At 41.9% G+C, this 14,664-nt stretch overlaps 1 protein-coding gene across 1 annotated transcript in view; it reads right to left on the bottom strand.

The window, feature by feature from the left end:
- Positions 1–14,664, bottom strand: part of LOC133350479 (E3 ubiquitin-protein ligase TRIM62-like) — an 89,922-nt gene that overhangs the window by 6,265 nt on the left and 68,993 nt on the right. The window contains 5 exon segments of the mRNA XM_061564819.1: positions 87–182; positions 1,638–1,724; positions 1,726–1,777; positions 2,551–2,609; positions 3,205–3,488. Coding sequence (XP_061420803.1) covers positions 87–182; positions 1,638–1,724; positions 1,726–1,777; positions 2,551–2,609; positions 3,205–3,488 — 578 coding nt within the window.

The following is a 14,664-nucleotide window of genomic DNA, read 5'->3' as shown; positions in this document are numbered from 1 at the left end:
GTTTGGGATATATCTTACCGTACGTTTTATTTTCGAAGTCACAGCTATCATCTCACTCAAAAAGAGCTCAGCCTACAACACGGTACCTGGACATCCCTGTAGGTTTCTCTCAACGCGTAAAGTTGAGATGCTGCCTCTTTCTCCTTCTTCATCACGGAGGTTATATTCTCTTTCAGTGACTCCTGTTAAGGCAGTCATCAATGAATACAAGGTAGGGATGGCAGTGCATTGAGTGAACTGCAGTTGAAGAACTGTAAAAACTACTTTTTTCATACTGTTAGTGCATTAAGGCACAATGATACAATAAATATGCTAAATGCAGTCACAGTAATAGTCATATAACATTTTTATTGTGCCATTATCGTGAAAATGTATATCAGAACAACAACCATTTTTGTGTGGTATTCCAGTTTCCCCTCAACATCCCAATATGGGACCCTCCAGAAAATGTGAAACGAAAATTGAGACTCCGTGGTTCTTTTATGGGTAAATAAATGGAATTTTTATTTCAATGCATGTTTTTAAAGGTGTAATTTCTTCTATGTTCGAATGGTCATTCACCGTTAAAATTTGCGTATGTGAGATGCACTACATGATGCCGATTGTTACCTTGGCAATGAAGCAGCCTTGAGTGCATTAAACTCATCTTCTGTTGGCTGTGTATAAAAACTTTAGGTACCATAAGGGAAACCAACAGATGATCATTGCGATTTAATTTGAGTTCCCACATGTAACAAGTTGACGGTCTCAGCCCAGTCACAATGACTGCACATAAACAAATCCATTACATACAAGAAAAATGTCCGCTTAGTTTAGCAAAATTCCAGATTTGAGAATAAAAAATATCAATCTGACTCTAGATTTGAAGCTTTCGTGACTGCAAGGATTCATACAAAAAATAATATATCACGACGTTTCGATCGCAACACAAGCAGTCGTCCTCAGGCAGAAAAAAAATGATCCAGCAGTTGAAATGCTGAACCAGCGCTCCTTGAACAACTGCTGAATCAGCAGTTCCACTGCTGGATTATGTTTTTCCGCTTGAGGACGACCGCTTGTGTTGCGATCGAAACGTCGTGAAAAAAATTCGTTTCATTAAAAATTTTTACCTACAGTACGTGACTTTACCAAAAGAACCAAAGAGTATGTTTCATATCAGTCATGCGGTGTTCAACACTGCAGGTCACGCCAACACACCGACTTACACATTCCTACTCAATCACTCACCACACCGGAGGTGGATAACACTACGCTTTCTTATTCTTAGGTTTTTTCGGTAAAGTCACGTAGGTAAAAAAGAATAATAATAATAAAAATAATAATGAATGAAATAACTCATTTATTATTATTTTATTATTTATATACATTTTTCCTCCGTGACTTTACAGAAAAAACCTAAGAGTATCAATCTGACTGTTGTGCAATGAACATTTCTCCGTAGCAATGCATGTAGGAAAGTGCAACATCCCCTGGTGTGTGCATAAACAAATACAATTCATGGCCCTTAAAAACTAATTCATGGCCCTTTCTCGAACACAAGGTGATGCACTGCACTGCAAGAGTCGTCTCATGCCATGACGGAGGAATCGCAATTGGAATGCAATTTGTGAAGAGACCAAAACCACACAAAAAGGCACCTTTCTCGCCTCTTGCTCCCGTTCCAACGTGATGACGTTGTGGCTTCTGTGCTCTCCCTCCACGGTGCAGGCTGTACAGATAAGCGCAGTGGTCCAGAGTGCAAAACATCTGGACGGGCTTTCCGTGCTTCTCGCACCTCCTGAATGAATTCATGGACGCTTTAATCAGTCCACTGCTCATTCAAATCCCACGTGATGCATTCATAACGGTTAGAGACATGTACAAAGCACGTGGATACCGCTCCAGCCATACAGGCTGTTGGAATTTGTTTTTATTAAGCGAGAACCCGCGAAGGCCGGAATTTTGCACAAGGTGAGGCTGTGGCCAGCGTCACGCCCAGCCAGCTTGCCCTCCCCAGTGCTGACGCTTACATACTGCGCTTAAGGCTGAGTCGACATAGTGGAGGATCAGGGTCAGTTCAGATATTTGCCACCGATGCTGACGGTGGCCGGAAATCGAATCTCGGGGTCATTGCAGTGTGCTGACCACTACTCCACGTATACACACACCGTACACAAAATACTGGTCACCTATCAAGGCCAGGACAGCGCATGAGTGGGTGGGGTGGCCTGCACCACCCACAGCTGCATCTTATCTCCCCAAATGTTTATTGTTTTTTTACACTACACCTTTTTACACTACACCAGGAACTGATTTAAGGTTGGGCTGACCTCGCGGAGGTTCAGACAGGGTAGATACTGATACCACCACTTGTTGTAACCATTGCAGGGAATACAACATCGGGTTTGTAGCATAGTGCATTGAACACTCAGGCTCCGGGGTCATGGCGCATCGCTTATTGAGTGTAGGTCACGGAAGGCGCATGCCCCAGTGCTATGTGTCAGCCACGCCAGTACTGCTTTGGGCTGGTTTGGCCCAGTAATATGCCTGTGGAAATGAGGTATACAGCACCTGCACTTTCCATGCTTTCCGAGTGATTCGATCGTGCCTGAGTCAACGACACTCGGGCTCTGTGGATTTGAACAACAAAATCAGACATTGCTCAACGGATGCATTTTGCAAACAACCCCTGAAAACCTCGGCTAGTTGCCTTTTTTGTCTCCCACAATGCTACCGGCATCGTGTCACGAGTCTATTAGGAACTCTTGCAGAGACCCCCACGGGCGGCACATTTCAGAAGTACTTCTGAAATGCCTTGAAGTGATCTTCATATTTCTTACCCACACAGTAGAGGGGACATATTCCCACGCAAGAAAAAAAGCCAGATTCATTCCACAGACTCAACTTCAAATGCAAATACCATGCAGTAGTATATCTCATGGCAGCGGTGCTATTATCACCTCGCAGCCAAACATCTCCAGCGCCAGGTATCCACAGCTAGTCGCCGAACCAACGACTTACCAGGCTCATCACTGCTTAGCGTCTGAGTTCTAATGAGGTCCGTTGCATTCTTACGTGATTTGATTGGAGGCATAAATATATAAAACATCGATGCTTACACACGCGATTCGATGCATATATCGCAAATGCTGAGAGTTTGTATGAAGCGATGGACTTGATGCCACGCTGCAACACCCCTAGTAGTGACCAGCTGGTTAACGTCACCTTATCATCACCGTTCGCCAGTGCCGCTGCAGCCTGGCCACTCAATGTCTCCACCAGGCTGGCTAGCGCCACATTCTTGCTCAGGTGGGGCAACTGCACGTACGGAGCTCTGCACTGTGGGCAGGTGAAGAGCTCCGCCGATTTACACGCGTTCTCCAGGCACTGGAGGCAGAACGAGTGTCCACAGCTCAGCGTGGTCGGGCAGTCGAAGAGGTCGAGGCAGATGGAGCAAGTGAGGTCGTTTTCCACTGCCGCGTTTGCCATAGCTGCTGCTGCTGATGCTGCTGTCACGTAAATAGACGGAGAGGCGAATTCGACGCACGCAGAGACTGACGAGACCCAAAACGAACCAGGAACTGCTGGAACAGGTAATATTTTCGAGGAGCTTTGTACCGCAACAGACAAAAACCATACGAGTTCCAGTTGGGCTTTACGCCAGGGCCAAAGAACAATGCCAGTAAGAATTGAGACAACTGATACAATATGTTTACGATAACATTTTTTTTTAAATCAGGTAAGGCCCACTGAGCTATATAACTATTTCAAAAGTGACCATGGCCACACATGGTAGCTGAAACGAAGTGTCTTATCATCATGTGGTGGACATTTATAGCAGCCAAAGACTCAAAAGGCACGTTTTCTAAATGTGGAGGAAAAAAACTTGGAGGACCTGGAGAAAAATCAACGCCACCACGGGGAGAAAGAGAGAACACGCAGACTCCAAATATACAGCAGTGGTCATGGTCAGGATTGAACCCACGACGTCCTGTATACTATGGAGAGGAAGTTTATATCTCGCCACCGTGACGCCCCATGCTTATCGCAACATCTTTTTTTTGTTCCACATAATTGTTGTTAGCAATGCTTTTCTGTACTGCCAGCGCAAACATATCACTCAACGTTTCTCCGCTCAACATAAGCCTGAGATATGCATACCCTTTTATAACTGTATTTAGTTGCTATATAATACATATTTTATCAGGAAATAAAATAACAATAAACACGAGCAATAATAGGTACGCTGCAATAGATATTCAGCGAAACGGACAATGTGATTATCGTGGATTTCGTATCCTACGATATCGCGTAATATCGCCACGTCGTGGCAACTCGAGCGAGCATGCACATACGCACTGCTGGTACAGCGCAGCAAGTTCCTCTGAATTGCCACGTATTGTTTTTCTTTGTGTGTGTGTTGTGTGTGTGCTATATGTGTGTTCTATGTGCGCGATATGTGTCTATGTACCTGTGTTCTGTGTGTTGCATGCGTGCGTGGTACACGTGCGTGCTATGTGAATGTGTGTTATATATGCAGTTATTTATACAGTATATGCATGAGTGATATATTTATATATGTGTTATATATGCATATATATGTGCCATGTTATATGTATCTGTGTGCGCTCTATTGTACCTCCAATTAGCACGGTTGGCTGCGTACGGTGCGAAAGAAGTTCAACATACAAACCTGTGTTGGTGCAGAGAAAATAGTGCGTAGTCCACTGCAGACTCATAAAACAATTCGTGCTGTATATATGGGTGTGTAGTGTACTCTAATTGGTCAGAAGCTGGCACCCACCCACACTGGTAACACCAAATTCCATCGATTCTGCGGTGCATGCAGCTGCAACGATTTCCATCAATTTCAGAACCGATTGTTTAACATTGTGGTGAATGCAGCTGCCGTTATAGACGCTACAGTACAGTATTTAGACTATAAATTACCAACAAACATTCTCACACGTGATTCGATGCATCTACTGCGAGCTTAACGAGAGATATAAAAGCACCATTAACACCCAGTAAAATCCATACCTGTGGGTAAAACTTACCGTGGGGGGTTCCCCCCCCCCCCCCCCGCCAAATTGCGGTTGTGATGGTGGAGGGTGGCGGGAGGAATGAATTCCAGCCCTGGTGTTATTTGATGCGGGGGTGGGGGGGGGGATTCCTTTGGCTCCGCTTTCTTCTTTTTCATCCCATATTTAAATAAAAAAAATAACTGTTCAGCAGGAAACATTTGTACAATGAGATTCTCATCGTGCACCATGGTGTGAAGTTCAGTCTGCAACTATTATTTACTCTATCTCTCTGGCTCCGTGTACTATGAAGAAGGGTGATTGCCCGAAACGTCGCCAATTGTTTATTTTGTCCTTGTAATGCAGCGCTATTGAAGAAAGAGTTTGTACGTTATTATTTGAGCTTGTACAACACTGGAGAGCCCCTTTTACTTTAAATTATAACATACCAGTTTTTGTTACTCAATTGTGCACGTACAATGCAATCGATGATTTATATCTCAGAAATTAAAACAGTTTGCATGATATGGTCTCTGAAAAACTGTTTTTTTTTTTCATGACAAATAGACCACATTTCTCGTCGAAATGGACTTGTGCCATCTACTAGTAATCACACAGCACGGGTTTTATGTTCTATTTGTGTTGATTTATGTGGAACTCGGTGTTTATGGGCTCCCGGTTTGACCATGTGCAGGGCTGGTGTAAACTGGATGCTCCCAACTTCATGCACATGACATATGAGGAAACGATTAAGGTTGCTGTTCTTCTTATTATTCTTTCTCACGTTGTCGTGTTTTCGTTGTATTTCCTGCCTACAACCGTCATTACAAATAACCGCAATGTTTCAATTGTGCTGGTTTCTTGCCGTTACTGATACAAATCAGAACGAGCACCTTTACTGACATTAAATGAAGCACAGTGTGGCCAGGAAAAAACAAAGCTGGACAAGCTATCGTCATACGATCTCCAAAAAGTGAAGAATACCGGGCATTGGCACAGCACTAGGCCATTAACTCATCTCCCTTTGGTGGGCTGTGGGTCTCCATTATAGCTGCAAGTCTCAACCACTGTTTTAAATTCCCCCAAAGTCGAACCAAATTCTACTAACCTTGGTGTAATTTTCAGCCTATTATCTCTGATTGTGAGTAAAACATTCTAATCAATGATAGCACTGTGTTTCGGGAGGGATGACCTTGATGTAAATTAATATAAACAAAAAATATGCAATTTAACTACCCAGGAAAGCCATATTGAGTCTCAAGACTTTTTTTTAAAGAGGGTGCTGCGTTGGGATGTTAATTTGCATGTTAAGTGGTGTGAGGGTAGAAACCGTAATACCTGGATAACGCTGCATGGATTCATGAAAAAATAATACTGGTAGGAACTTCCTGGTTACACCAGCCCACAGCGGATTATTGTCCGTCGTGCAGGGAAGGGCTGGGTGGGGAGGGAGGGGCTGGGTGGGGAGGGGAGGGTGGGGAGGGGCTGGGTGGGGAGGGGAGGGTGGGGAGGGGCTGGGTGGGGAGGGGCTGGGTGGGGAGGGTGGGGCAGGGTGGGGAGGGTGGGGCTGGGTGGGGGTGGGAGGGGTGGGGCTGGGTGGGGAGGGGCTGGTCACCCCGTGGTGCCCTTATAAAACTCAATGTTTAACCTACTCACGCCGGCTTGTGCCCGCCCTCACAGTCGGGAATATTTGCGGAATACACCACGCCGCCGTTGACCCTGGCCATTGACCGAGCAACCCAACGTTCCTACCAGCTCCCTCCGCAGGAATGTGTTCGACAATTTTTTTCATTTATGAATTCACGGATCTTTTGCTGTACTGCCATCTCATGGCCAGCTCACATCTTACAATACGTGATGGTCACAGTGTAGTTACTAACGACTGCACAGCAACATCCATCTGATAATGATTCAATAATTAATTATTGGTGGATGTGCTTACGAAATTTATATCCCTGGAAATACTTTATCACGGGAAGAAAAAAAAATCACGGATCTGCTTCTGCATCAAGGTGGCCTTAATGTCAGTATCATAATGTGTGAATAAAGAATAGGCTTTACCCTTTCTGACAATAACATAGGTGTTCAGATGTCCAAACACCAAAAGACACCTATTGCAAGGCATCCAGTCTGCATTAACCACAATACATGTCAGAAATGGAACAGCCTATTCTTTTTTTTCCATCTACTTCTGTAGTTAGAGAGGTCTCTGTAGTGAAGGGATTATCACTGGATGAGCCCGTGCAAAAATTCCTGTCCTGTATTGCCATGCTCTTTTTGGATATGTAACTACTGTTGTTAGCCAATTTCTTTGACAAAACACCTGATGAAGCAATCCTGTGAATAGCCTGCATTCTCATGTGGTCATTCTGTACATGACCTGTGCATTTAAATTTGTTTCATTCTTCTTGCAGGTACATAGAGGACTGGGAAACGCACTTCAAAGTTGTCCAGTATGAAATATGTGATGCTTTCTATGCCAAAGAAACGAACGAGTGTGATTTGATGTTGATTTGGTAAATAATGTAGATTAAATATGCAAAATAGAACCTTGAGCATCTGCAAGAAGACCAACACCACTCCAACGTCCCATGGAGATGAAACGCATTAATGGAAAATTACTTTTACTTATGTCACATCTATACATAGCAATGATATATGAAAATAAAACCTGATGAAATACCACCATAACTTAAGGATGGCTCTTGGAATTGAAATAGACATAACTCAGTGGGGATTTAGGCATGTAGTTTATGGATGTAATTGGACCACTTGGATCTTCATAATCCAGACTTTAAACACTACATTTATTCTGGAACCTAAATATCTGATACTTCTATTTTCCACTAATTAATCTGTGGATAATTTGATTTTCTGCTATTGATGTTTTGCCATGAATAACAGAAGTCACTGCAGTTATCTCATTTGTACTGTCTGTACTGCTTGTCTTGTGTTCCTATTATCTGAATCTATTTGTAGAAAAGTCGTTCTTCAATGGTCTCATGGAAGGCATCAATTAATCATATTATCTAAGCATTTGTGCCGATGACAAATTCATATTATGCTTGTTCATTTCCAGATAACTGAAGCAGATAACAGGAGTAATGTATGCAAATATACGCAGGTAACTATGATCTGCCACATCATTGTGGATAACAAGAGTTTCACTGTAATACAATACGATACCTAGCAGCATCAGTCTCAAATTGTGGTACCTAATCTGTTTTTTAAGGAGTGAACATGTTGGTAGCATTGCTATTAAGGCTACATTCGATAAAATCTCACGAAATTTACGTGTTTCTCGCACACATTCCCAGAATGTTTCAGTCGGTACAAAGTAAGTAGTGAACGTACTGATTTACACCAGCTTCGGTGACAAAAAACTAATTCTAACACGATTTAAAGCTTTCGTGACTGCAGGGATTTATCTTCTTGGTTCTTTCGGTAAAGTCACGTAGAAGGGAAATAATACAATAATAAAAATAAAACATCATAAAATAATTCTCACGACGTTTCGGCCACAACGCAAGCAGCCGTCCTCAGGTGAAGACCCCGACAGACCTGGTCTTCACCTGAGTCTTCACCTGAGGACGGCTGCTTGCGTTGTGGCCGAAACGTCGTGAGAATAATTTTATAATGTTTTGAATTTTATTATTTTATTATTTCCCTTCTACGTGACTTTACCGAAAGAACCAAGAAGATAATTCTAACACTTTAAGCAAAAAAAGAAATCGAAACTCAACATTCAAGATGTGGCCAAGGGCGCCCTCCACTGGCAAATCTGACGTTAGCAACAAATTAGATTTTACTTGAGAGCTACGTTAGAGGCAAAAGGGCTCAACAATCACGAGCCCAACCCCCCTGATTCAAAAGAATTACCAAGCGGGGAGTTTTTTTTTTTTACCTGCGTTGTATACGAATCACGTTCGTTAGGAAACTGCACTCTAAAACCCGGCGACTTCGATGAAATTCCATGTCGTGGCTGTCAGTCGCGTAATATCTGAATCGGTCCGAGGCATTCTCTGACCTACATTGAGAAATTTAGTCGAGTGTATTCAACACAATCCTCACAACAGAAAGGCATAGGGATGTACATTGTTCTAGAGGCAGTATTTGGTATGAAGAGTGATAAATTTCATTTAATCACTTCGCTCAGTCCTGATAATACATATTTTCTGCAAAATTTCTAATAGGGGTTGCACTTATTATTTTCAAAATGTTTCCCCGATTAGTAAGGTGAAACAAAGCACTTTATCCAGCAAGTGGCAGTATTTCTCCAGAAATCAAGCAAGCTTAAAATATTATCGATTCAAGCAGCTCTGTATATTCAGCATGTATTTCTTTGTGCTTTTTACCAAAAACAATTGGTTTCAACACGTTGATGATATTATTTTACTCTGTGTAGTTTATAATTCTAAACCATCTGTTGAATGTTTGATTCACACATGCTCTCATGCTCTAATTGTTGAGTCTCTTCATAACACAACATGGTGAGAAAATATAATGTGATCCAATATTTTTACTTACTTTACTTTTAAGATAATCGTCAGTGGATCACATGTGATTTTTTTTTAAAATCCCAAACCTGTTGGACTGTGAGGTGGCCAGGAGATGGAAACACAGCAGCTTGGTTCCTAAACCTGTTGGTGTAGACTTGTTAGTGTCATCCCCTCGGTTTTCAGACTGAACATTGCCTGGATAAAGAAATGACAGTTGATAATTGTCAACCCCTTGTTAATCTACTGCTGGATGAAGTCCTCCCAATGCTGAGTAAGTCATGGGGTCGCTTGACCACTTCCCCACCGATGTTAGCTGTGAATGGGCAGTCCCCACTCTAGTTGTCAGTAAATAGCACAGTGCACTAACCACTGCACCACCAATTCTCTAAATACATCAACAACATTATTTAACAGCTCAGTCCGCCCATGAATAGGTGGGCACGATAACTCTCGTAAAGATAATTTCGAAATGAACCAATGTTTTGTATACACTAATGTGTTGCTATCAGGAACATATAGCAGCATCTCGCAGCAGCAGCTACAGCAACATATTGTCGAGAAAGCAGCAGCCTGGTTCGTAAGTGTTTCCCGATTCGCATGACGTACTTTGGGCTTCTTTAGGCCTAGTGGGGACCAGTGAGACTGACTCCTGCCAGCTGCTGCTATATATTAGCTGCTGCTATACAAGCCACCAATTTGGCATCAAGAGGTTTGCACAGTCACAATCTGTGAGTATTATATCTGTACTGACTGGTAACATTTGCAATCCTGTTACATTTTCCACTCCTAATTCCCTGTTTTGCCATAGTGGTTGACTGAGAGCGGGGTGGAAGGTGGACGACTTTAGCAACAACTGGTGGTGAAGGGAAACGTGCAGTCACACTCGAATACCATTAGATTATGAATTGTACTCAAAGTTGCAGAAACCTTAATTCAAATACATTAATATTGCTCTCCGATGTGTTTTATACCACCATTTTTCATACTAACACACACACGAATGAAACATCATGAATGATTACCAAAATATCTGTCCAATGTGTTTTGAGGTTGTGCAAAATGTTCGTTAACATGATATCTGACAATTAGATCAATATACTAGGGACTTCTTTAGGAATTCAGCTCAGAAGTTCAGTTCCTGAAGAAGCTCTCAGCACACGCAGTAAAATGTTAGGCAAAGTGCTAAATAACATGGACTACAACCTACAAAAATACATCATACAGCTATCCAGCACAACGACAAAAAAAATAACCCATGTAGTAGACGTTAATGTTTCCCAGTGGTTGAGGTAGCAGACTTTTCAAATTTTGACTTTGGACCATTTAGCCTGGGAAAATAATATGAATAAGTAAAACCAACACAGACGGCGTGTGTGAGTGCTTTCACTTTGAACTGTGTTTGCCAAAATGTTTTGCCTGGGTCCTACATTGTAACCCATGGAGGTAATGTAGCATGTTTTCTAATTACAAATCACACAGTGAACACAATTACATTGCAACTGCATTTTTTAGCAACTCCAATAGTTATCATTGGGCCCTCGTGCTTAATGGACCTGTGCGCGGTTGTACAATTTCCGATTTACTGTTTGCATTCCATAAAATGAGCTTCATTGAACAAAAAATAAATATATAAACAGCATTGCACATTGCAAACTATTTTGTATGTTTTCGTTTAATGATCTAAACAAAACATTTTTAAAACGTTCACACCAATTTTTGTTCCCATTTTCGTTGATTTGTTTCAAGAGTGCTTTCAAGGCATGAGGCCAAGTACTGAATTAATGCAAGTGCAATTCTTGGTGGCATATATACTGACTGCACAACTTGGCAAGTCAGCTACAATGACAGCGCCTCCACCAGAAGCACAATAACAACCAAATAATTACACGAGGCACACATGCTATAAAAATATCATAAGTAATTGGCCAGCATTCAGTTTTGCTTTTAGTCATGATTGTTCATGGACTTGGAAGAGAAATTACTCTAATCGCCACATTCTGTCCCTCTGCTTAACCTTGCTGTCACCAAAAGTGACGTCTTGTCCCCCAATCTGCCGCAATTCATTTACTTTAATTAAAATCCCTGATCCACAGCCTGACCTAGAGGCAGCTTGGCCAAGTGTAAGCGATATGCTGGCTGACTACTATCGGCAATTCTATTTTTACTGCACATGTGAAAGTCGGGGGGCATGGTTCACCGCTGCTAGCCAGACGCTCACCCCCCCCCCCCCCCCACAATTTTTATCCAATTAAGTTATTCCCCAGGCCATGTATTGCCATCACAAAGTGTTCCTGATAAAATGCTTGTTTAAATAAAATATATGTGAAGGACACACTAGTAGATGCAAACCAATGCAAAGTACACGCGTTAGCGTCAGCTGGCTGGATGGTGCGATGCCAGATGTTCTTATTCAGATGGAAGTTCGCAAGTTAAAATCCTGGTTGTGTGTTCAGCCCATCATTGTCCCTACGGAGCCAATAATTTGGGTACCACTTTGGGGAAAATCAACAGTGGTTTCTTTCACATAGATTAAACCCCACCATGGGAATTTGGAATGTCCACCCTTTGGACTGGCAACAAAGATAACCCCCCGATGTTAATTTAAGCACAGGGACACTGACTTTCCACGTATAAACTTACCTTTAACACTGCAGGAGGGTCATAACTAGAGGTCTACCTTAACTATAGGCTTACTTTCATAAGCAGGTAAATTGCCAGAATGATTCGTTCGTGTGAAAGTAAAATAGTCTCTCGGCTGAAATGTGCATGCTATGGTGCTCTTCTTTGTGGAATTTAAAATGTGAAAATATCTGATATCATCTGGCCCCCTCTCTTGCAAAACTCACTCTGACAAGAATGGTGAAGTATGGTCAAACAAACTCCTTGACTGGCATGCCATGGGGAGGTCATAAAGCAGGGTTACATCACAGTATGAACAATGGGCTGTACATGTTTTTTAATTTAAAATGTTAACGTATGATTGTAAGTTGAGCACTATATCCACACGCGATTATTTGGTAGAAGAACATGGGCATAAGTGACTGAACATCAGTGTAAATGAAAGTGGAAACTTGTTCACGAATAGCTTGCGACATCAATGACGATAGTAGAATACGAGAATAATCTGTGTCGTCTGTTCTGTAAATACATTAATTATGTCAAGTTGGTCTACCTAACGATAAGCATTTTGTGTTGTGTGCCTTCATGCGAGGTTGAAGATTAATGGGGGTCTGGCATCCATGAGCACTGGATGGTAGCCAGGTAAATTTTCACATTGATTTACGCAGATGCAATTTTGTGTGCACCAGTGCCAGAATTACAGACGTAACTAATATCACAATATTACTCCTGTATAATTAAACATCAACGTCTGTAAGACTGTTATAGAAATTGTCAACAACCATAATCGTGAAAACATTTGCCAAGACATTAACCTAAATTAGAAAAATGCTTCTCGTAAACTAAGCCCGTGCCAAGAACAAATAATACACGAAAAAGTGTTCTTGCTTTGGGCAAATGTAAGAATATTTAAATGTATGGGACTCTGGTAGTGTAATTAATGTGACTCCTTTCACTATGCATGGTGAGGTCAGGAGGGCGTTAATTGGCAATGTCTTTTGCATGGGCTTTTAATGAGATGTTAAATTACCCAAAGAAACTCGGTTAAATATGACGTATATCTTGCCTGGGGTAAACAGCTTTGAAAGACGGTGGGAACCAGCCGTGAGCATGTGGCTGGCTGCATGGCGCACCAGTGCATTTTAAATTAAAACTAATGACCCTGCGGTGCTGGGCATCTGTACCAAATCTCCTGTCTGGCCACAACGTGGACTAAGTGTTGTACTGCCTCAACATGATCTGACCTATGGGGCCCTAGTTAGAAAGTTTAAGCCTACAACCTACTACTGTATTACATTTGTAATTATATATGTTGTCATTTATTTAACAAATAAAGAGAGAGCGAAATTAAACTTATAGTCTTTCGGTATAGGTCCATTTGGAGGATATTGTCAATTTCATGGCAAGATAGGTCAGCAACTTGAAGGTACCAGAATATAATGTGACGGGAAAATACTGTTAATATAATCTGGAAGAGGAGGTTGTAATGTGTGGGTTACACGGGCAGCATGGAACACGCCAGGTTACTGAGACCCAGAGTGTGGAAGACCTTTTGATAAGCTGCAAGAGTGTACCTTGGAGGTCAGGTGACAACTGTCCAATGGTAGAAATGTCCGGAAGAGGGAAACAATTGACTGCATGACCTCTTGAGCAACATCCTCCTGAAAAAGTCATGCAACTCAGTTGAATCCTATCTGAGTTGTAGGACTTTTACAGAATAACCTTTCTTGATGTGTTTTGCCCTTTTTGTTCACTGAGTATGTTTTAGTTGTGGGAGGAAACCAGAGTACCCAGAGTGGCATGTATCCAATGTGATGATACGTGTCTGCAATCCAGTGCCTTGGTGGCAAGGGTTAGTGGATCACGTGAGACTACAAAGCCTTCTGGGCTGCAAGGTGTCAGTGGAGCAATTGTGCTCACAACCCGTATTTGTTTTACATCTGAGTGATCCCACTTGTGAATTTTCTATAGGTATCGATTTAAAGCTTTCGTGACTGCAGGGATTCATCTTCTTGGTTCTTTCGGTAAAGTCACGTAGAAGGGAAGTAATAAAATAATAAAAATAAAACATAATAAAATAATTCTCACGACGTTTCGGCCACAACGCAAGCAGCCGTCTTCACCTGCGGACGGCTGCTTGCATTGTGGCCGAAACGTCGTGAGAATTATTTTATTATGTTTTATTTTTATTATTTTATTACTTCCCTTCTACGTGACTTTACCGAAAGAACCAAGAAGATTTCTATAGGTACTCTGTTTTCCTCCTCTCAGGGCTCATGGACACGTCTTGAGACTCAGTGATACTTTCTGAGAAAAATAAATAACCTCATCAAAATAAATGACATAAAAGATCAGTTTCTTTTTTTTTGCATCATCAGCCATTGTCTATCCACTGTTAAATCAGGGCCTCTCTATGCCATCGCCATCTTTCGCAATCTTGCAATGCCACAAGCCATCACATTCTTGAACAAAAATTGTGGTTATCACTCCATCTCCGCAGACCTCCGGAGACCCTCTGAAGTACAATAAAAAAAAAATTGCAAAAT

The sequence above is a fragment of the Lethenteron reissneri genome, chromosome 34, assembly GCF_015708825.2.
Source record: "Lethenteron reissneri isolate LAM-NWPU_2019-01 chromosome 34, ASM1570882v1, whole genome shotgun sequence".
NCBI classification, from domain to species: domain Eukaryota; kingdom Metazoa; phylum Chordata; class Hyperoartia; order Petromyzontiformes; family Petromyzontidae; genus Lethenteron; species Lethenteron reissneri.
Note: the sequence above shows the minus strand (reverse complement) of the source record. Positions and strands in the feature narration are given on the sequence as shown.